Source organism: Hemitrygon akajei, chromosome 26 (genome assembly GCF_048418815.1).
Source record: "Hemitrygon akajei chromosome 26, sHemAka1.3, whole genome shotgun sequence".
NCBI lineage: Eukaryota > Metazoa > Chordata > Chondrichthyes > Myliobatiformes > Dasyatidae > Hemitrygon > Hemitrygon akajei.
The window spans coordinates 22,766,777-22,790,464 of NC_133149.1; the positions used below are offsets into that span (position 1 = coordinate 22,766,777).

The following is a 23,688-nucleotide window of genomic DNA, read 5'->3' on the forward strand; positions in this document are numbered from 1 at the left end:
AGTTCACTTACATTCCTTCCCTCACATTAGACTAACTTTGACCAAGCTTCTTTGACGTGGTATCAAATATTTGCTATCACTTCTGTGAAATGCCTTTGACCTTTTCAAATGCATAATATACATAAAGTTACTGATGCATTAGAAAATTCATTTGTTGGTATGGAAGGAGTTTAATCCGTTAGAAAACTGTACAGTGAGAGGCAATGAGAAGGGATTGATCTACCCAAAACTATACAATTTATTTCTCTGGATTTAAGCCTACTAACATCTACAGACTTTAATTGATGCAAAGAAGCATGACTTAAAGCATTGCTTGACATGTAAATCTGTCTTGCCCCTTCATGTAGCTTTTTGGAATTAATATCTTATTTTTATTCGCTATCATTCAACATGTTAATTCCTCTCTCCCTATCCCAATTAAGTAAAATCTCTTCATAAAAAACCCATAGTATTTTTGTGTTGCAGTTAGCTTTGTGAGGTAAATTAGCAGTAAATCTGCATATACAGATTGATAATTGTGAGACTGGTGTCTCGATTGTAATTTATTAGTTTCTATTATTGCGGGTTACCATGACAACGACTCGCAGCCAGGGCGACGAGAGAGATGTTAGATATACGATGATGAAGCTTCTAGCCCCAACAAATTGAGATGCACATTTTTATCAGCAATTTTCTGAAATAATAAGTAGGAATTTAATGAGATGTAAATCTGTCCTATGGCTGCTACAGCTTGTGTTTTTTCACTCTCCAATTTTTTTTTTGCCTTTTTTGCAGCGATCTAATTAGAATCAGTTGTACAGGAAAGTAATGGGGATTAAGTTAATCAGTAAGATATGAGGATAAAGTCAAAAATGCCTTGAGTGTACAGAAAGGAAGGGGGGAGGGGTAGAATTAAGCAAGTGGAATGGTTACCTCATAGATAAGAGTCAGACAGAAAAACCTTGTTGGATGTGAATGTTTTTTGCATGCAATGCCACTGGTTCCTCAGATACAAACATATGAGAACTGATGGATAATGAAAGACCCAGTGACCCATCCAGTCTCTGATGTATTTTGTTTCAGTCAGATCACACACTCCTGGCCCACAAGTGGCACAGCACTGGGTAAAAACATCTAGCCAAAAGATCAGTAACTTGAGACTAAGTCCAAGAGTTAACTGTTATTCCTTTTTCCTATCAATCTATATGTACTCTATTATCTCTCTTAGTTACATCTCTGTGTGTGCCTCTAACTATATCCGATTTTTCCACCTCTCTCTCTGCTGGTTTGGCCATATGTTCCCATGGGGTTGCTTCTTTGAACTTCCTCCTCCCTCTGTTGCACTGATTTAACCCTGCTGTGCACTAGCCTTCTGCACATAAGCTTGCCTTGTCATTCCACATCAGAAGGCTTGGATCACTCAGCTGGAAGAACAGGCAGGTGATGCAGATGCACATCTCCCTGCCGTCTCAGAAACCTCTCAGACAACCAAACCTGTTCTGCTGTAGAGAGCATCACACTTCCAGCCATTGGGCAGGGCTGAGACCATAAGACATAGGTCTAGAATTAGGCCATTCAGCTTATCAAGTCTGCTCTGCAATTCCATTATGGCTGACTTATTATCCCTCTCAATCCTATTCTCCTATCTTCTTAACGTAACATTTGACACCCTTACTAATCAAGAACCTATCAACCTCCACTTTAATTATACTCAATGACTTGGCCTCCACAGCTGTCTGTGGCAATGAACTCCACAGATTCACCAACCCTGTGGCTAGAGAATTTCCTCCTCATCTCTGTTCTAAAGGGACATCTTTGTATTCTGAGGCTGTGCCCTTTGGTCCTAGACCTCCCCCACTACATGTCCACTCTATTTTGGCCTTTCAATATTTGATAGGTTTCAATGAGATCTTGCTTCATTCTTCTAAACTCCAGTGAGCACAGGCCCAGAGCCATTAAATGCTGAGGAACACACAGAAATTTTTGTCTACCCTGCAGGCAGGACTGGTTTCATTTCAGTCCTAAATCCCTTCAGCTAACTCAGCAGTAAGCAGCAAATGCACATTGTCTGCAGCCTGTACTGAAAAAAATTGAATAATGTGATTTCAGAAATTAGAAGTTTATTTTAGAAACGCTGACTGAAGAAATTTTGATGATTTGGTGCAGCTGTGTTAACTACTCTAGGAGCAGAATCATGAGATGTTTACACACATGCCCACAAAGGCAAATATCCCCTGAGTTTCACTTCTCATCAGGAGGAAGACACTTGTATCATCCGTGCAACACTTAAGTATTCTGTGCTGAAGTTCACAAATGAGGACCTCAAGCCCTATGCTTCTGACTAAAAGAGTCAATGAAGCTACCTCCTTCACCATGAAAGATTTAGATCATTTAAAACCTTGCCCCCTTAGTTAATTTACTGAATTTATTGTTTCTTTGTTAGAAATACAACAGACTCCATTGTTTCATTACAGTTTGCCTTTTAAAACAAAGCATTTTAACATTGTGTTGCTTATAATATTGATTATTATCAGTCTTCTCTCATTAAGTGGTTGTGCTCTAAGTTTAATTTTTTGTGTGCGATTTCTTTAATGCCGTCAGGGTAATTTTTGCATGTTGAAATATACTTGGTGAATTATAGGCCTCTTATTCTATTTGCTACTAAAAGACCAGTGTTTGGCAAAGTGCCAGCTAAGCACATTCACTCGAACTACAACGTGCTTTCCACCACTAGGTTTGTTTCCCAAACTTGAGCTTTCAGTCATTCATAATGTTGAGTGATTGCAGGGCTGACTACTTGGCTGGCACTAACTATCAAATAAGTAGAGGAAAAATTAGAACTTGCAGTATGTCCAATTTCATAAGTAGTACGAGATGTGCTACCAAATTAATTTGAAATTGAAAAATGAATTTCTGATCACCGTGTAATATTTAATCTCCTGCTGTAATCTCTCTCCTGAGACCACTTCTTCTATATCAGCTCAAAGATCCCAATGCCATTAATTGTTTAATAGTAAACTCATGACCTTTGGTGCTGATTTGAAGTTATCATACATATTATGTGCATCACTGAGGATATGAAGTTTTCTATCATTATCAAGTGTCATCTTGCTGCATAGTGCCACTTGTTTGCTCTTGGGATATGAAAGAAGTTTCTAAGGCAGTATTTTTGATGAACTAATTGTCTTTTGTATAGTTGTGCTGTGAAAAGAGTAGCAGGTATAAGCCACAAATTGATCAGAAATTATAAATTTGTAAAGGACATTTCAGCACATTTTGTTTGTCATTTTGTGTATAAATTTAACCTCTTTACTTCACAGTTTCCCACAGCACCCTGAAATGAAATTCTCCCATTCCCTATTTTAATGATTTATGCTCCTGTCCTGGAACCCCTCAACCACTCAAAGTGGGAATTACTTGGAAACTTAATCATTTAGCACCATTGCTTACACCTGGGTCTTGGCCTCCCTTCCCTCAGTAATTATCCTCAGCCCAAACACCAACTGTTCTTCTATTAAATCCCCCCAAGCACTGAACCCTTCAACAGCTACAGCTCTAACTCCCAAATTTTCCAGCTGAGAATTTCCTCTATTCCATTATAATTTAGGAGAGTGGGCAAAGAAATGGCAGTGTCAGGAGGTGTACGGTAATGCACTTTGGTAGAAGAAATAAAAGGGTTGACTATTTTCTAAATGGAAAGAAAATACAAAAAATCTGAGGTGCCAAGGAACTTGGGAGTCCTTGTGCAGGATTCCCTAAAGGTTAATTTGCAGGTTGCGTCTGTGGTGAGGAAGGCAAATGCAATGTTAGTATTCATTTCCAGAGGACTAGAACATAAATGCAAGGATGTAATGATGAGTTTATAAAGCACTGGTGAGGCCTCACTTGGAATATTGTGAGCAGTTTTGGACCACTTATCTGAGAAAGCATAAGACCATAAGACATAGGAGCAGAATTAGGCCATTTGGCCCATCGAGTCTGCTCTACTATTCAATCATGGCTGATCCTTTTTTCCTCTCCTCCTTAACCCCAGTTCCTGACCTTCTCCCATGACCTTTGATGCCATGTCCAATCAAAAACCTGTCAATCTCTGCCTTAAGAACACCCAACAAGCTGGTCTCCACAGCTACATGTGACAACAAATTCTACAAATTCACCACCCTTTGGCTAAAGAGATTTCTCCACATCTCTGTTTTGAAAGGGCGCCCCTCTATCCTGAGGCTGTGCCCTCTTGTCCTAGACTCTCCCACCATGGGAAACATCCTTTCCACATCCACCCCGTCCAGTCCCCTCAACACTCGAAAGGCTTCAATGCAATCCCCCCTCATCCTTCTAAACTCCAATGAGTACAGACCCAGAGCCATCAAACATTCATCGTATGATAACCCTTTCATTCCTGGAATTATCATTGTGAATCTCCTCTGGACCTTCTCCAATGCCAGCACATCTCTTCTAAGATAAGGATCCCCAAACTGTGTAGAATACTCAAGGTAAACCTCTATCAGATCTCCCCTCAGCCTCCGCCATGCCAAAGAGAACAGTCCAAGTTTACCCAGCCTCTCATGATAGCACACGCCCTCTAAACCAGACGACATCCTGGTGAACCGCTTCTGCTCTCTGTCCAAAGCCTCAACATCCTTCCTGTAGTGAGGCGACCAGAACTATATGAAATACTCCAGATGTAGTGTATTGCACCTTGGTAAGGCAAATGGAATTGAAGTCATCAGGGAAACGGAAACAGTTTTGTGCTGAATAGCAGAGCAAATACAAAGCAATATATTATAGAGAGGCAGAGCACGTAAACAAGCCCTCCTCCCCTCATCAACCATCCAACTCTCATCCACATTCATTCCGTCTTATCCTCTCTGCCAGTTATCGGTGAAGCTAGAGGGTTCTGCCAATGGTTTAAATATAGCATAAGGCAATTACACACGAATCAAATCAGATAGGTTGCGCCGGGGACAGCCTGCAAATGTCGTCACGCCTCCAGCGTCAACATACCAGGCTGGATTTTCGGGCCGGCGCCAAGATAACATGAGCCCGAAAGTTCGCCAGATTGTCCTTCACAAGAGGGAGTTTGTCACCTTGGCTGAAGCCACGCGAGCCTCCCATTGAAAGAAGAGACCCAATGGGTCTTGTGGGATGGTCAAAATCATTTAGCAGAATGTTTCACCGTCGGAACTCAGTTTGGCTGGTAGTGAGAGGAGCTCCCTGCCAGACCCTCCCTGCACCGATGGCGCCACGCCTGCAGATGACCCCATGCTTGAGCTGGCCATGATGGATATGAGATGACCCTCCACCTCTTTGTGCACATTGCTTTTGCAAAGAAGGTTTGGAAGAAGGCAATAACAATATTCAAAGACTCTCACCACCCGGGCCGGGTCATCTTTTCGCAGCTGCCATCGCCGGGTTCAATAACAGCTCCTTCCCTTAAACCAGTCGGTTCCTGGATGCTCTCCGCCAGAAGACTGTTAGATTCCTTGGTGACCCCTAACTCAATGTGCTGAGACTGGAGAGGGTTCAAAGGAGGTTCACGAAAATGATTCCAGGATTGAATGGTTTGTCATATGAAGAGTATTTTTGATAGCTCTGGGCCCGTATTCACTAGAATTCAGAAGAATGAGGGGCAACCTCACTGAAACCTATCGAATGGTGAAAGGCCTTGATAGAGTGGATGTGGGGAGGATGTTTCCTTTGGTTGAAGAGTCTAAGACCAGAGGACATAGCCTCAGAATAGAGGTGTGTCCTCTTAGACTGGAGATTAGGAGGATTTTTTTTTAGCCAGACAGTGGTGAATCTGTGGAATTCTTTGCCACAGGCAACTGTGGAGGCCAAGTTTTTTATCTATATTTAAGGCAGAGGTTTATAGATTCTTGATTGGTCAGGGCATGAAGGGATACAGGGAGAAGCCAGGTGATAGGGGCTGAGAGGAAAATTGGATCAGCCATGATGAAATGACAGAGCAGACATAATGGGCCAAATGGCCTAATTCTGCTCCTATATCTTATGGTCTTATTAGGCAGTTTTCCATATGCTGCACTCAATTTCCTCAATAAAGTTCTGACTTGTTCTGATCCCTGCTGAGCACATCACAGGCCTTTATGGAATCTACAGCTGCTGACTACCCCTCTCCTAAACACCCCAATCTTACCCTGGGTTCATTTTCAGATAAAAAAAAAAAGTGCACTAAATCTTGCAGCAGGGTACTCAAATGTAAAGCCTTCCTTGACAGCTATCTCTTGTTTCTTGACTTCATGAATTTAGAAACCTCTAACAATTTACTCCTTAACCTTCTCTATTCTGACAAAACAGGTCCCAATTCTTCGAAAAACAAACTGCTGGAGGAACTCCGCAGGAAAGAAATGGTAGACATTATCAACCAAGATCCTGCATCCAATCCTGATGCAGGGTCTCATTAATATTTTCCCCCCAACAGATGCTGCTCAATCCACTGAGTTCCTCCAGCATATTTTTAATTGCTCCAGATTCCAGCACCTGCAGTCTCGAGAATCCAATGTTCAAGTCTTCTATTATAGTGAAATATTTTTCCAAAAAAAATTAACATCAAATATATGCTGTACCCTACTCCTTCAGCATCTTTACAACAGTTATCATTTACGAGATCTGGGCATCGCCAGCTAAGCCAACATTTATTGCCCATCCCTAGTTGCCCTTGAAAAGGTGGTGATGAGCTGCCTTCTTGAACTGCTGCAGTCCCTGAGGTGTAGGTACACCCACACTGCTGTTACAGTGGGAATTCCATGATTTTGACCCTGCGACAATGACAGAATGGCGATATGTTTCCAAGTCAGGATGGTGAGTGACTTAGAGGGGAATTTCCCAGTGGTGGTGTTCCCAGGTATCTGCTGTTCTCGTCCTTCTGGATGGTAGTGGTCGTGAGTCTGGAAGGTGCTGCCTTGGGTACTTTGGTGTGTTGTTGTAGTGCATCGTGTAGACAGTACACACTGCTGAGACTGTTCGTCAATGGTGGAGAGATTGGATGCTTGTGGAAGGGGTACCAATCGAGTGGGCTGCCTTGTACTGGATGGTGTCAAGCTTCTTGAGTGTTGATGGAGCTGCACTCATCCAGGCGAGTGGCAAGTATTCCATTTCACTCCTGACCTGAGCCTTGTAGATGGTGGACAGGCTTTGGGGAGTCAGGTGGTGAGTTACATGCCACAAGATTCCTAGCCTTTGACCTGCTCTGGTAGCCATAGTGTTTATATGGCGAGACCAGTTCGCCAGTGGTAGCCCTCAGGATGTTGATAGTAGGGGATTCAGTGATGGTGATGCCACTGAATGTCAAGGGATGATGTTTAGATCCTCTCTTATTGGAGATATATGTGTGGGTTTATGGAAAACCAGTCTAATAGTGGGCATATGAGCACTTTTTTAGATTCAGCATCATATTTCTACCTTTGCATTCTGCAGAAAGCACCTCAGAGCAGCAAGGATCTAATTGAAAGCCACCACCTCCAAACAGAACTTGCTATTCAAGCACTGGGGATGAATCATTTCCTACACTCTCATCTTCCAACCAGGACTTAACACAAAATTGACTTACCAACTTTTCCTACATTGCTATAAGTAAGGCTCATGACCATTTATACACAAATCGAGTTTTTCAACAAACTCATTCAAACTAAGATACTTATAAGACAGGCATGAGTCATATAAATTTCTGGACACATTGCATTTGAAGGTCAAAGTAAATTTATTATCAAAGTACATATATAACACCATCTATTACCTTCAGATTAATTTTCTTGCAGGCATTCACAGTAGAGCAAAGAAGTACAATAGAATCAATGAAGAACTACACACAAAGATGTACAATAACCAATGTGCAAAAGAAGACAAGCTGTGAAAATTCAAAAAAAAGTGTTAAATAATACTGAGAACATGAGTTGTAGAGTCCTTGAAAGTGAGTCTGAGGGTTGTGGAATCACTTCCATGCTGATTTGGGTGCCTGATGGTTAAAGGGAAATAACTGCTCTTGAACCTGGTGCTGTGGGGCCTGAGGCTCCTACAGCTGCTTCCCAATGGCAGCAGCGAGAAGAGAGCATGGTCTGGACAGTTCACATTTTTCAAAAATTGCTGACTCAATGTTTGGCTGAGCAGTTGCGTATTTTGGTCAACTTTATAAATGATCAGAGATATTTAGTGAAGAAATTCTTGTGTTGGTATTATCAGTTGGTGTGATTTTTAAAAATGTTTTAAACAGGAATATATCTGGAATATTGGCCTGGTTTCCTGCATGAAGCTGTAGATCCAGACGTTGCTTATCAATTCCTTTCATATTTTTCTTATCATTTGCTGTTTTTGTTGCAGAGCTCTCCATCCTCTCTGACAGCAATAACCAACTCTGTCAACTCCCAGGGGATTGTGGTACCGACCTCTGCACTACAACAAGGGAATGCTGCCATGCCAACACAAGTGGTAACAGGTAAGGGCTACCAACGTGTGCTGAGAAGGGCTGGTTGGTTTTATATTTTATCTTCTCTTTCCTCCAGCTTGCATTCCCTCTATCCTTGAAACCAACACCACTTTTCTACTTCCATAGCAACTGAGACATTAATCACCAAAGAATACTTGTTTCTTTTCGTCAAGAAGCAAAGGAGGATGGTGACGCATTCATAGTTAGAAATGTGTAATGTGTTGTTATGAGTAGGCAACTTACAATCATATTTGTATTGGTTAACTGTTGACGCATTCATCAAGATACATGCCATCTTGATGACACCATGCATAATGATATCGAGGTAATAGAAAGGAAACAGTGCAGAATATGGTGTTACAGTGAAAGTATGGTGCAGATTGAAAAGTAAAGTGGAAGGGCAACAATGAAGTAGATTTGGAGATCAAAAGTTCAAGGGTATCTTCAATAAAAACAGAAAATACTCAAACATTGATCAGGTCAGGCAGTATCTCTGGAGAGAGAAACAGAGTTGACATTTCAATTGCAAGAAATTTCTTCGGAACTGAGAAAGGCAGTAGCTGTTTTCCTCAGCACTAAAAATGCTTCAAGCAGTTACCATCCACGTTACTGACCCGGATCAGCAACCTCCAACAAACTTTGATCAATCTTCCTGGATATTTTTAATTTTGTAAACCCCAACTTTCCAAAATGAAATACAAGTTTTCCTGTCAACTTGATATTTCATTTTTTGGTCTAGTATAAAATAAACATTTCCTAGACTCGTCCCCTTAAGGACTGAACAATATTCCATTCTGTGGCTGGAATGAGATTGATGTGAGCTTCACTCGTGAACCTCTGGACAGAGCCTAAGTAAGGGAAGAATGCAGATTTGCAGTCAGATACTCTGGCCATTGGTCAGCAATATGGGATGGAACCTCACCAGGCATTTATCCTTCCCCTTGGATATGTAGGGTTTTGTTCTCTTTGCTCAATCATATTTTAATTAATTCTTGGGATGTGGACTTTGCTGATGTAGGTACATTTATGGATGAGGTGGCAATTTACATGAGCATCATGCTAGGCTATTTCAGAGCTTTTAGATAAAAGAATGGAGTTGCATCAGTACCAGATCAGTTAAGGATGGCCCATTTCCTTGTCAAGAGTACCTTGCTGAACTGCTATGTTAGCATAGACTACAAGTGCATTGGTCACATTTACTGATGCCAGCTGCTTATTTCCATATTTCCTTGCAATATCACTACCTTTTTTATCCTCAGAGAATAGAGACCATACTTACAGATCACAGAGATACCCATGTTTATTAGTTATTTCAAACCTACGTTCCAACTTTTAAGGACTTGGTGTTGCTCTGAGCAGAAATTTTGTCAACAAACAGGATATACCGAATAGCTTCATGTAATGAAAGGAAATGAACTGGAAGAGATTCCGATTTATTTATCACGAATGTACGTCAAAACACAGTGACATGCATCGTTTGCATTAACAACCAACACACCCAAAGATGTGCTGAGGGCAGCCCGCAAGTGTTGCGCACTTTCCGGCGACAACATAGCTTGTCCGCCATGCGCGGCAGAACAACACAGAACACAACCAAACAGCAAGCCCTATTGCCTCCCTCACTCCCACCCACCCACGCACGTACAGAGTCCACCAACCCCAGCTGAGGTCATTTTCTTCAGTCTCCAGCCTCGAGGAATTGCAGACATTGGGCCTTTGACTTCCCCAGAGGACTCACAGAGGGGAAAAACGCTGGCATGAACTACATGAATTAGAATCATAAATCCATATGACACAGAAAAAAAGGCCCTTGAGCCCATTGAAACAGTTCCAACCACCTATTTACACTAACCCTACATTAATTTCATTTCATTCACATCGATCCTACCACTCACCTACACACTAGTTGATCTTAACCATTTAACTGACCAACCTACACATCTTTGGGATATGGGAGGAGACTCACATGGTCATGTGGAGATCATGCAAGCTCCCAGCTAGCTGGCAGTGGAGGTCAGACTTGTACCTGGGCCTCTGGCACTGTGAGGCAGTGGCTCTCATTGTCTCAGTATGCTGGATTAGGTGGGCGAAACAGCCTGTTTCTGTGTTGTAATCATAGTGTATTTCAGTGATTTGCCTTTATAGTTTGCAGACTGTAATAGAACAGTTGTACTGCAAATCTCTACGTTGTTGAAATATGTATCAGAATCTGACCGAGGGTATGTGGGTGTGGCATCCGTTAGTCTCGTGAGACCATGGATCTGTGCCCTGTCCAGGGAGCAGGCCTGGGCAAAGTTGTATGGGAGACCGGCAATTGCCCATGCAGCGAGTCTCCCCTCTCCACGATACAGCCTGGCACCGGTGTCGTCGCAGGAGTTGCCAGAACGAGTATACCATGGATTTTGTGCTCATTGTTCTGCATCTTTTACACTTTCCTAAAGGAGTGGAGCTATTTACTTCTATAACCATGTGGAAGCTTGGAACCTTTGTGCAGTTAATGACTGTAATCTGGATTTACTCCGGCCCTGGACTCGGCATGACAGAGCATGAACTTCCTCAAATTTCTCAGCACCTCAGCCGAGAAAGCTGCCACTGAGCCTGCAGCAGGTCAGGGTTGAACTTATTCTCAGCGAGAAAAGTAAAAGGGTGGTTGAGTACAACTTGATTTTAGATTTTCTTTTGATTTATTGAGTGGGGCTAAAGTATTTGTTATTGAATAGGATTTTCAGGTTTTTATGGAGATACAAGAGACTGCCGTTACTGGAATCTGGAACAACAAGCCAAGTGCTGGAGGAACTCAGCAGCTTCAGGCAGCATCTAGATGAATGGTCTTAACCTGAAAGCTGATTTTCAATTTCTCTGCATACATGCTGCTTGACCTGAAAGTGTTCCTCCAACATCTTGTGCTTTCCCCCCCCCCCCCCCCCCCCCCCCCAGATTTTAAGCTTGGCGGGCTGTAAGACTTGTGCTGCATGTCAAAGCTAATCCTGGGCTGGGTTTTCCATGTGTTCAGACTGGCCCTGCATCAGGGCTGTGGAACTTTGTACCAGGAAACCTCTCCATGTAAGATTGAGCAGCACAGTATGGGAACAGACCCTATGGCCGACTGTATCCACACCAACCTGTTTAAAAAAAAATATACTACCAACCCTAACCCATTATAGTCACCCTACATTCCTATCAGCTCCCCTCAGTTTCCGTCCTCGCCTGCACACTGAGGCAGCTTATAGTGACTAACTAATCTACCAACCCAGTCACGGAAAATGTAGAAAAAAGCATGCAGATGCTGTTGAAAGTCAGGATTAAACTATGTCACGGGAGCGTAAGGCAGAGGCTCTACAGTAGATCCTGGTTATTGAGCCACTGATGGGATATTGAATGCTTTCCATTTTGGGCACCTAATATCTTTACCAAGCACTGACATCTGTTTATTATTGCTACTGGAAAAAATGTTGAGGTTTTAGAGTGGATGCCTGGTAGTTTAGCTGAGATATGTAGTGACCAAAGTAAGTAAAAGTGTTATCGGTATACAAATTCTTGTAGGACGGTGTCACAAACTGGGCAGTTTTGACTGGAATCACATTTCTCCAAAGATTTGTTGGTCCATCAATGCCTTATATAGCAGAAATATGAACTTGGGTGATAATTTGAAATTTTATAACATCAAGGAATTAGACTATAGGTATTGGTCTAGTTATTTTCTAGTTTTTAATTATAGAAAAAAACTATGCTATGGTTTATGCTCCGCACTGGCTTCCCCCGATCTTCTCCACGAGTTTCTTTTATTTATTAATTTATTTCTCGGGGAAATAGTCCTTGCTGCTCAGCCCAGCATTGTTTGCTGATCTGTCAAGGATATCTTCAAGATGTGGTGCCACAAGAAGACCCTCACTATCCTTGACATGCACTCTTGTCGTTACTACATCTGGGGAGGAGGTGCAGAGCTTGAAGACCCACGTTCAACAATGTAGGAACAACTTCTTCTCCTCCACCATCAGATTTCTGAACTGTCCATGAACCCATGACCACTACCTCATTATTCCCTGTTTTTATTGCATTATTTATTTATTTTGTGATTCATTTTAATTTTCTGCCTTTGAACTGTCCTGCTGCTGCAAAATAACATTTCGTGTTATATGTCAGTGATAATAAACCTGATTCTGGTCCCCTAAATGCCCCAAAAGATGGTGGTAAGCCATCATCTTGAACTGTTGCAGTCTTTCTGAAGAATGAGCTCCCTCACTGCATGTGGGAGGTTGCACCAGGATTTACACCTTGCAACAGTGAAGAGCTGCTTCAACTTTTCACCTGCGGTATCTGTCGGGACAGATTCATTCTGGATCTGGAGGGCTGAGCGAGCTAACAAGCATGTGGCGGGGTGGATTGGGTCCTGGGTGATGACCTGCGCTTGGAATTCCCTGAGCATTTCAAAGCTTTCCATCTGTCAAAAGACTGTAAACTGATGGAGAAATACAAAGCTATTTAAATGGATTGAAATTGAAATAAAATGATTTAAAAGATTCAATTACAAGGTATTTAAAACAAAGAATTAAATAACATAAAATGAAATAAGTCATCTTTTCCCATTGGTGCCCCCTCCATATTCACAAGCCTTCCTTGACATAAAGACCATAAGATACAAGAGCACAATTAGTCCAATCAGCCAGCTGACTCTGCTCTGCCATTCAATCATGGATGATTTTCTTTTAACTCCCATTCTCCCCGTAACCCTTACCAATCAAGAACAAATAAAGACAGGTTTTTGTTGCTCCACTATTCTGCCTGATAATGCATCCTCAGATGCAGTAGCACCCGACCTTCAGCATGTCTCAAACTTCGACCTTTGACCCGCCATCTGCCAAAGGCCAAGGTATGTTTACAACTGATAGGCAGCTGAATCTTTTGGACCTGCCTGCTATTTGTCAGCATGATATAGGTTATTGTCTCACAGACATATCAAAATTAATTTGCCAATAAAATACTTACTTTGTGAGCTCATTATTAGTGCAGCTCTTGCTGGCTGCAGTTAACAGTTCTGATCAGAACAGCTGACTTTCACCAGCTGAAATTTCAGTTGGACCCAGACTCACACACCTGTGCTGTTAAAAGTGGAAATCTGAGATGTTGTACATGAGTAATGGCGCTGTGCATGCCTAAACACAAAGAAGTCTACAGGTGCTGGAAACCCCAAACAACACATGCAAAATGCTGGAGGAACTCAGCAGGTCAGGCAGAATTTATGGAAATTAATAGATAGCTGACATTTTGGGCTGAGCCTCTTCTTCAGGACTGAGAAGGAAGGGGGAAGATACCAGAATAAATAGGTGTGGGGAGGGGAAGGAGGTGAGCTGAAAGGTGAGAGGTGAAGCCCTCTGGGTGGGGAAGGTCAAGGGCTGGAGAAGAAGGAATCAGATCAGAGAGGCGAGTGAACCATAGGAGAAAGGGAAGGAGGGGCACTGGGGGAGGTGATAGGCAGGTGAGAAGAGGTGAAAGTTAGTGGGGAATAAGGGGGGGGTTAAATTTGATTACCAGAAGGAGAAATCAATATTCATGAAGTTGAAGACCACCCAATAGGAATATAAGATGTTGCTACTCCACCCTGAGGGGGGCCTTAACTTGGCACAAGAGGAGGCGATGGATCGACACGTCAGAACGGGAATGGAAAGTCCCCCACTTGTGGCAGATGGTTCGGAGGTGCTTGACAAAGTAGTCCCCCAATTTACGACGGGTCTCACTGATGTAAGGGAGACCTCATCGGGAATACCAGACACAATTGACAACCCCAGAAGAGTCACAGGTGAAGTGTTACCTCACCTGAAAGGACTACCTGGGGCAGTACATAAGGGAATGCAGATTAGGAGCAGGAGTTGGCTACTCCACCTGCTCTGATATAAAGTAAGTTCATGGCTGATGCATTTACAGTCTCAGCCTGACATTCCTATCTACCTATGGTTGTCAGGAAATGTAGAGGAGGCTTATCCCAAGCACAGGTCAGCAGAGATGATTTAGCGGTGAGTGACAAACTACAAAACAAGAGAGACTAGTTACTTAACACAACAAGGTAACCGAAGGCTAGGAGCAACTGGTTGAAGCTGGTCAGTTCAAATGAGGGCTGGATTTAAATAGACTGCAGATGATGAGTTGGAAATGAGTGGCAGGTGACTCCTGTCAGCTGGGTGGAGATTGGGAGGTACCGGCTTGTGCAGGCCTGGCAGTTGTAACTTTCATCTCCTTGCTTTTTTGTAATTCAGATCCTGCACAGGTCTAACCTGTCTTAGGATACAAGAACAAACTGATTCCATTTGGGATTCTAGTCCTAATTGTATAGGGCAAAGAGAACGCTAAACAATTCTTTTTATTTTAGTTCAATATTTTTAGATTATCTCCAAATGCTTATGTGTTTGTAATTAAAATCTTGGGAATTTTTAGATAACTGGTTTCAGAATTCATAGCTCTAAAATGCACCTGAATGCCAGAGGTGTTTAAAACCTTTTAGAATTCCTATAAATTTGACAATGGGCAAAGCCCCACCTCAATCTCCACCTTCTGTCAAAGTCTTTTGGCAATATTCCAGGTGTGTTGTTTCTGCCTGAGAGCTTGTCACTGCTGTGATAACATCTCCCAATTCAAAGTTCCAGAGGACTAGCTAACTTAACCCTCAGAATTCGACCCTGGTGTATCGGGCTTGAGTAGTGGGTTGTATCCAGCAGGATCCAGCTCTGCATGCTTCGATATTTGTGCAAGGTCTCCTTTCTTTCTTCAAAATTTTGAGTGTACTCATTGAGTGCCAGTGGCATGAAGTTTCACAAATGACATCTTCATGAGAGAAGCAAGCATGTTTAATTAGTGGCAGTAAGTGGCTGGTTGGTTGTTACTGAGGATGGGAATGCAAGAAGAATAATTTGTCATCAATCATATGATGGCACTCTTCTCTCCTTTCTCAAAGCATTTTTTTCTCAACTCATTTTTAGAAAGGAGTTGTTCTTGGGATAGCAGTTGACATTGTCAAGGAACTATTTATTGCCCAACCTTGGTTGAACTCGGGGCATTGAATCAATTATGCAATGCAGAGCTAGAGTTTCACGTAGGCCATTACTTTACCCAAGGACATTAATTTTCATAATAATTGGCAACTTTTTTTTCTGATAATGCGTCACATACAAGATTTATTGAATTTCTTTTCACAATTTGCTATTTTATGAAGTGCACTGTAAAACCTTGGGGTTGTCAGTCCTATAACATAACCACTAGCCAATTAAACGTATTTTTTTTAAACAAGATTTTCTATCGCCATGCTTAGTCTTTCTTTCCTTGGTTCAGTATACCTTTCCCATTTGCCCTGTCCATGGCAAGCTGAAAACATTTTTGTACCACTTTGTTGGTTTATTATTGTCACGTGTACCAAAGTACATGTGAGAAACATTGGTTTTCATGCCCGCGATACAGTTTGTTTCATCACATCAGTACATTGAGGTTATACAGGGGAAAGCAAAAACAGAATGCAGAATAAAGTGTTACAATTACAGGGGGAGTGCAGGGTGGGCAGACAGTAAGGTGGAAGGCCATGATGAGGTAGATTATCAGCTTAAAAGTCCATTTTGTAGTACTAGGAGGTCATTCAATAGATAGAAGCTCAAGGATAGAAGCTGTCCTTGAGTATTGTGAGGTTGTGTTGGTTTATTGGTTAAAAAAATAAATATTTTGTGGCAGCTCTGAACAAACTTATCACTTTTGTTATTCATTACATTTTAATTTTCTTTTCCTGTAAAATGTCTAAAAACTTGACATTACATAATATGAGGAGAAATAAGCCAACTTTTAGATAACTTATCTAATATCAGTTGCCAGACGCAGCTGTGGTTTTGGAAACGTGTATCCATTAGTGGTTCTGAGAATCAGATCATTTTGAAATTTTATTCCAGTTGTGTAAAATCTAACCTGCAATGTGACGGTTATCAGGATGTAAACCATTGTCCTGTGTTATTAAATGATTATAAGCAAGTTTGTGGAACCTGATTACAAATAGCCCAGAGACCTGACTTGTGTTTAGAGGGGGGGGGGGGGGGGGTGGGAGAAAGAGTAGTGCCATTCCCATTTGGGCCCTTGCCATCCAGTGTAGCAACTGAAAAACCACATTGTTAATAAACAGCAGAGCAATTTTGGATATTTCCTGTACAACTAACAAAATACGGTTAACAGAGTTTAAAGAGTTAAGAATTTTACCTTTCTGAAATTCTTGGCCCTTGATTACCGTTCTCAATAGCTGAGAAATAGATACGTCATAAAATCTCATTTGCAGATAATATTTTGTCTGCCTTAGTTGCATTATTGGATTGCTTTTCCTATATTATTTTGTCTGCTTTTACCTGCATTATTTTGTTTGCCCTTTCTGTATTGTCTTGCCCCATTTGACTCTGGAATAATAAAACTGTACCACATGAATGCAGATTAATTTGTGATAGTGAGATTCTTAAAAGGGAAATGAAAATATTTCCATATTATCTTTGTGCTGTGTTCTTGCACAGGTGGAACAATTTACCAGCCAGTAACTATGGTAACCTCTCAGGGTCAAGTGGTGACCCAGGCCATTCCGCAGGGTACAATACAGATCCAGAATACACAGGTAAGAGATATAGACAATTTTTGTCACCCTATGTATTTAGCCTTTGAGATCAAAGCATCAGCATCACTATGTCTAATCTCTGAATTTTCCTGATTGAATTACCCTAACATCAGACACAAAGAGCTTCCATAAATCAGACTGAAAATTGAACAGGGATACGTCACAGGTTCAGCTGAGTGCCTGACTCAGAAATCTGCCCCTCCCCAAGAAAACCAGTACAAATCATGAGGGAACATGAGCCACAGTCAGAGTACTGATTATTTCCCAATCAAAATATTATTAATGCAGGTTGCTGACTTGACTACTTTGAGATGATAGTGTATATGTGGAAGAATGGATAAAGATAAATTGTGTCAGGACCTGTTGTGGCCCAGTAAACATATTTCTGAACAGTACACCTCATGACATCTGATTTTTCACTTCACTGTTTATGGAATCTTGCTGTGCACATTGGTCAATGTAACGATATTAATTCCTTTTTAAAAAGTAATTTACTGATTAGACCACCTTCAGGTTATGTAAATCTCCATTAGAAATACTTCCACAATGAGGCCACTCTCAGGGTGGAGGAGCAACACTTCATATTCCATCTAGGTAGCCTCCAACCTGATAGCAGGAACACTGATTTCTCCTTCCAGTAATTCTCTCCTCCCCCTTCCCTCTTCTTCTAATCCTTACTTTGGCCTCGTACAACTTCTCACCTGCCTATCACCACCCCCTGCTGCCACTCCTTCTCACCTTTCCTACCTATCCTATCAGATTCCTTCTTCTCAGTCCTTTGCCTTTTCCACCTATCGCCTCCCAGCTTCCAAAGTCACCCCCTCCCCCATCCACCTGGCTTCACCTGTCACCTTCAAGCTTGTCCTCCTTCCCCTCCTCACAGCTTTTTACTCCGGCATCTTCCCCCTTCCTGTCCAGTTCTGATGAAGGGTCTCAGCCCCAAACGTCAACTGTTCATTCATTTCCATTGATACTGCCTAAGTTGCTGAGTTCCTCCAGCATTTTGTGTGTACTTCTCAAGATTTCCAGCATCTGCAGATCTCTTCTGTTTATCATTAGAAATACTTGCCTGTTTTTGTGTTCACCAACATGTGGGGATTGGATGCTACAGTGAATTAGACACTTATGATTTGAAAATCATTTCAAATTGATTGGCATGACTATCTGCTGGCCTTAAGCATACTGTTTAAATGAAATCAGAATTCAGCTCCTTCAAGGTTTCAAAGGTACATTTAATGTCAGAGAAATGTATAGAATATACATCCTGAAATACTTTTTCTTTGCAAACATCCACAAAAAACAGAGGAGTGCCCCAACGAATGAATGACAGTTAAATGTTAGAACCCCAAAGTCCCCCCACCAGCTCCCCTCCCTCCCACGTGTAAGTGGCAGCAAGTAATGATCCTCCCCTCCCCCCACCAGTTTTTAAAAAAAGCATCGGCACCCACCACCGAGCACTCAAGCATGAGCAAAGCAACAGCAAAGACACAGACTTGAGGTACTCCAAAGACTACTCGTTCACCTGGTATTTGATATACCGCTCTCTCTCTCTCTCTCTCTCTCTCTCTCTCTCTCTCTCTCTCTCTCTCCCTCTCTCCCTCTCTCCCTCTCTCCCTCTCTCCCTCTCTCCCTCTCTCCCTCTCTCCCTCATAAGGGAGAAAGAGATGTCTCTGTTTCACATTGAGAGGGGAGGCATAACAAACATATCGCTGGTTTACGATGTTAAAGTCCGGTGCGTCACTTTTTCCGAGTTCTGTGCCCAAACATCTCCGGTCTCTGGGCACACAGCCAAAGATCTTCCATCTCCCACAACACACTGATCTCCTGCCTGGACACTGACCTTCATCCGCCCGTCTCCAGAGCCACGAGATCTCGGCCCTCCGAAGGTGAGCTGAGCTCTTAGGCCACGCCTTTGGCGTGCTGAATAACGGCCAGTTGTGAAACCTCGAGAGTGGGTCCCATTTCCACAGAGAACCTTTAGTCAGCGTGTAACTCCAGGTCAGGGTCTTCAAAAGAACCTGAAAGGGAAAAATAGAGATATTAAAGATAGAAATAGAGCTGTTTCCAAAGATGCAAACAAAGGAGGCCGTTAGGTGCCATTAATTCTCCTAAGCTCCTCCTTTAAGAGGACAAGATCCTGATGGATCTTGTCCACAGCACTGATTGATGCTAAAGTTTAGATGGTCAAAGTTGCAGCAGAAATCCAGTGACCTCTTGCAGACACTGGAGTTGGGATACTTATGTGAACTATGCACAGCAACGGGACAGAATGCAAAGAGTTTTGTTGTTTCTGCTTCTAAAGAGACTGAGACTGAATGAGAGAGTTTGTTGCCTCTCATCTTAAGCATAATTTTGATCAAAAGATGTTAGTAACACTGAAGAGGCAGAAGTTTGTGGCAGCAATGGAATCAATGTAGAAATTGAATGTACTCATTACATTTTTATATGCAAGTCACATGTGAGGTATCGATTCAAATAGGTGGACTCTAATATCCAAATGTCACCCTCCCTTTCTGCCAGTCTCAATGTTCAGTAGTCAGGGTAATGGAATCTCTATCTGCAGTAATGTCTTCACCATTCTTGTGTTTTGTGCCGGCTAAGTCCATGATGTGAGTCACACTCACAAGCCCCTGCATCAACTCACACCTCACAGCTCAGTGGAGCCATTCTCACTAATTGGGCCACACTATCACAGAAGGACAATGAATCTCACCTTCTCCCTTCATTGCCATGTTCCTCACCTTCATGGTTGTCTTTTAGGTAGCTGCTATGCAGAGATGCTTTAAAATTCTTATTCACTTTCAGTTAATCAGTAAATACAAAGCACTTACGAGCTCTGATTGCAGTTGTTAAAGATGCCATACAGGCCTTGTCCATGAGGCATAGGAGCAGAATTAGGCAATTCATCCCATCATATTTACTCTGTCATTCACTTACTTACTTGGGCCCTTAGCTTCCAGTGGAGCATAGGCCATTGACGACCCCCTGTGTCCATCATCCTCTGAAGTCGATGATATGGTTGGAGTTCATCAATACCTATGCAATCCATTCCATCCACTGTTATCACTGCAATACTATTAAATACTGGTCACACCAATTAAAATTGATTACACCAATTAAAAGAACATTAATCACCCTAGGAAAGGCGTTGGCCTACACAGGTTCACCAGAGCCCTGTTGACCCGGCCTTATCCATTTCCACCTCTCATGACAGGGACATAGTGTTGGACTTTGAGAGGCTCTGTCATTCAATCATGGCTGATTAATTTTCGGTCCCAATCACCAGCCTTCACTGTTCTTCCCTTGACCTTTAAACCCTTTACCAATCAAGATCTACCATTTTTCCCTAAATACACCTAGTGACTTAACCTCCACTGCCATCTGGCAAAAGATTCCACAGATTCACCATCCCTGGCTGAAGAAATTCTTTGTTACCTCAGTTTCAAAGGGCATCCTCTCGTTCTGAGGTTTGACCTCAGATCCTAGATCCTCCTACGATTGGAAAATCCTCTCCACGTTCACTTTATCCAGCTCTTTCAGTATTCAGTAGAAAACCCTCCCTTGTCCTTCTGAGCCGTGTTAGGCCCAGAGCTATATATTTTGCTTATAAGTATTTTCTTCCAGGGTTCCATTTAGTGGAAAGAATGCCATTGCACTGCTTATGCGATATCCTTGCCCAATTTTTGAATCTGTTGAGAGATTTCAAATGGGCGATAGCTCTATACACAGCACATGTTGGCAACAAAAGAGGGTGATATCCAATTTCTGGACATCTGTTTAAATAGGGTGTGCATAATAAAGTTATTTGGTTGGATATCCTGTATGGGATAATATCCCAATTTATTTCAATGTGTGAACAGTGACAAGAATCTGACAATAAATGTAATTACTGCAATACCATTAAATACTGTGTAGCTTGATCACACCAATTAAAAGAACATTAATCACACCAAGGTTGTCCTGCATTTATTTTCAGGCCTGAAGTTCAGAGAATGTGCTAGTTGTCAAATCAGAAGAAAAATGATTATTTCTCATTGACTTTCACCAAATGATGCTGCATAGACACCTCATTATTTTTTTTGAATAAGTAGAATTCTGACAGAAATCTTTATAAGTGCAACAATTCATTAGCACTCGCTGTGAGGCAATCGCTGCAAGATACCAAAAAAAATTACCTTCTATAATGATACGGTGCCTTAAACTGGTCTTAATGATTGCAATTTTAACAGCAATTCTACTATATGAAATATTCTCATTGCATTGTTTGTGTAAGGAATTGGGCCAAATAGTTGAAGAGACAAACCATGTGTTGGACCTTCAATGAAGGTTCATCGCAGAGCCACCTCACACCTATCTCCCACTTCTCTCCATACATAAAATGGGAACAAGTTATTTAACCCTCAAACATATTTCTCCAGAGCAAGGTCTTGATTGACCTCACTTTAATCCCAATTACCCCTTCTCACCCCCTTTGCTCAGATCCCTTGACAACCACGTGTGATAAACAAGCTAAAGATCATAATCATGGAATTTCAAATTATTGCTCAGCATCCACAACTTTTTGACACAGAGAATTCCAGATTTCTATTAGAGTCTGATGTATAAATGTTCTGGCTCTAATTTTCAGCTTATTTCCTTTGTTCCTTTTTGGTAACAAGTTTTTCTCTTCATCTGTCCTATTGAATTCTTTCAATATTACAATCTGATCATATCAGTCTAGTAAAGTGAAAGGAGTGCTAGTGAACCTAGAATTTTAATCCAAGTGGCAGGACCGTTCTGAATTTTCTACCCACCTGTAACTGTCAGTTTTTATCATACAAGGACTGTTCAAATCACTCTTCCCATTTCTAATAGCCCTAGAGAAGAAGCTAAATGAGTTGCTTTCTGAACCTTTGCAGTCTGTATGATGGAGGCATTTTTCTGGCGCTATTGCATCAATAGTTCCAGTATTTTGACCCACCAACTTTGAGAAAATACTGTATATTTCTAAGGCATGATGAACATAAGAAACCAGAGTTGGAGTAGACTTATCTCCACAGCTCTCTCAGATAGGATATTTCCAAAGATACATGACCCTGTAAGAGAAGAAATACATCTTTGGCTCCATCCAAAATGGAAGACAACTTATTGTGAAACATTTCTCCTGGTTTGAAATACTCTTAGTGGGAGAATCGAATTGGCAGCATCCATCCCCCTTCAGAATCTTCTTTCAATAAGATCACCTCTTGTTTCTTCAAACCACTGAGATTTGGCCCAACCTCTCAACCTTTCTTCATAGATCAATGCCTTCATGCCAGGAATCAAACTAATGCACCTTCCCTGAATTGCCTCTAAAACAAATAGATCCTTCCTTAAAAAGGCGATCAAAGCTGTACCCAATTCTCCAGGTAAACCATCCCTAATGTTGCATTTCATGCCTCTTACAATAAAGAAAATATTCCACTAGTCTTGGTAATAACTTGGTGTATTTGCCTATCTGCCTGATAATATTCTGTGCTTCATGTTCCAGGATCATACTGTTTAAACAATTTGCTTGTTGATTCTTCCTTCAAAAGTGGATAATCTCACATTTATACTTGTTCTGCCAGTTTCTTTACTATTCATTGAACCTATCTACATCCCTTTGCGGGGGATCCCTTCATATCCATTACACAACTTGATATCTCACTTATAGATGTATCATTGGCAACTTGACTAATGGTATATTCAGTTTCTTCAGTCAAGTCATTGATATAAGTCATTGAGGCCACAGCACCAGTCCCTGTGGCATTGAGTAATTGCCAGTCAGAAAAAAGACTCATTTATCCTGGCTCTGTTTGCTATTAGCCACACCCTATTCATGCCAATGTACCATCCCCAATCTTGTACATTCTACCTTGTGTGTAATCTTACCAAGTGGTGTGCAGCTAAGTGTCCAACTCATATAGCTGGTTAACATTGCCCTTTCTTGTCACAGATGTTTGGGAAGTGTTGCTGGAGTAGTCTTGGTACACAATGTGCACCATTGGTGAGTGAAGTTAACTTTGAAAGTGGTGGATTTGATGGATGCCAGTCAGCCAGGCCTTGTTTTGGATGGTTTTGACCATCCTGAGAATTCTTAGTGCTGCTTTGACCCAGACAAATGAAGAAAATTCTATTATAATCTTGGTTTGCACCTTGTGTTTAGTAGAAAGACCTTACAGAATCGGGAGGTGAGCCACACACCCCAGAGTGACCGGGCCTCTGTAACCACTGTGCTTGCATTACTGGTGACATGACTTTAAATGCTCCACATCGGAATTAAATCCTCCTTTGGCTTCCTCTGTTCTCAAGAAAATGCCCCCAGCCTGTCCATGCTTTCCTCCATAACTATAATTTTCCACTCTTGGCAACATTCTTGCAAGTCTCCTCTGCACCCATTCCGATCCAGTCACATCTTTATGATGATGTGAAGGTTACTTGCTACTTGTATTGGACGACTGGGCTTCAGCAACGGCATTTGTCTTACTTTGTGTTGATGCTGTGACTTGTTTCCACCTCAACGCTAACGTTAGATTTGCTTGAATTCCTTGATGTCACATCCTGTCATGTTCTACCTTGGTATCAAGGGGATCCTTAGCCCCTCACTGCTGAAATTCAGTTCATTTTGTCCATATATGGACTGAGGTTG

General features: G+C 41.8%; 1 protein-coding gene across 4 annotated transcripts in view; it reads left to right on the forward strand.

The window, feature by feature from the left end:
• pknox2 (pbx/knotted 1 homeobox 2) overlaps positions 1–23,688 on the forward strand; it is a 474,673-nt gene that overhangs the window by 381,342 nt on the left and 69,643 nt on the right. For all 4 annotated transcript variants that reach the window (XM_073029725.1, XM_073029722.1, XM_073029723.1 and 1 more), the window contains 2 exons: positions 8,311–8,425; positions 16,942–17,039. In XM_073029725.1, the coding sequence (XP_072885826.1) occupies positions 8,311–8,425; positions 16,942–17,039 (213 nt within the window). The remainder of the gene's footprint in view (positions 1–8,310; positions 8,426–16,941; positions 17,040–23,688) is intronic.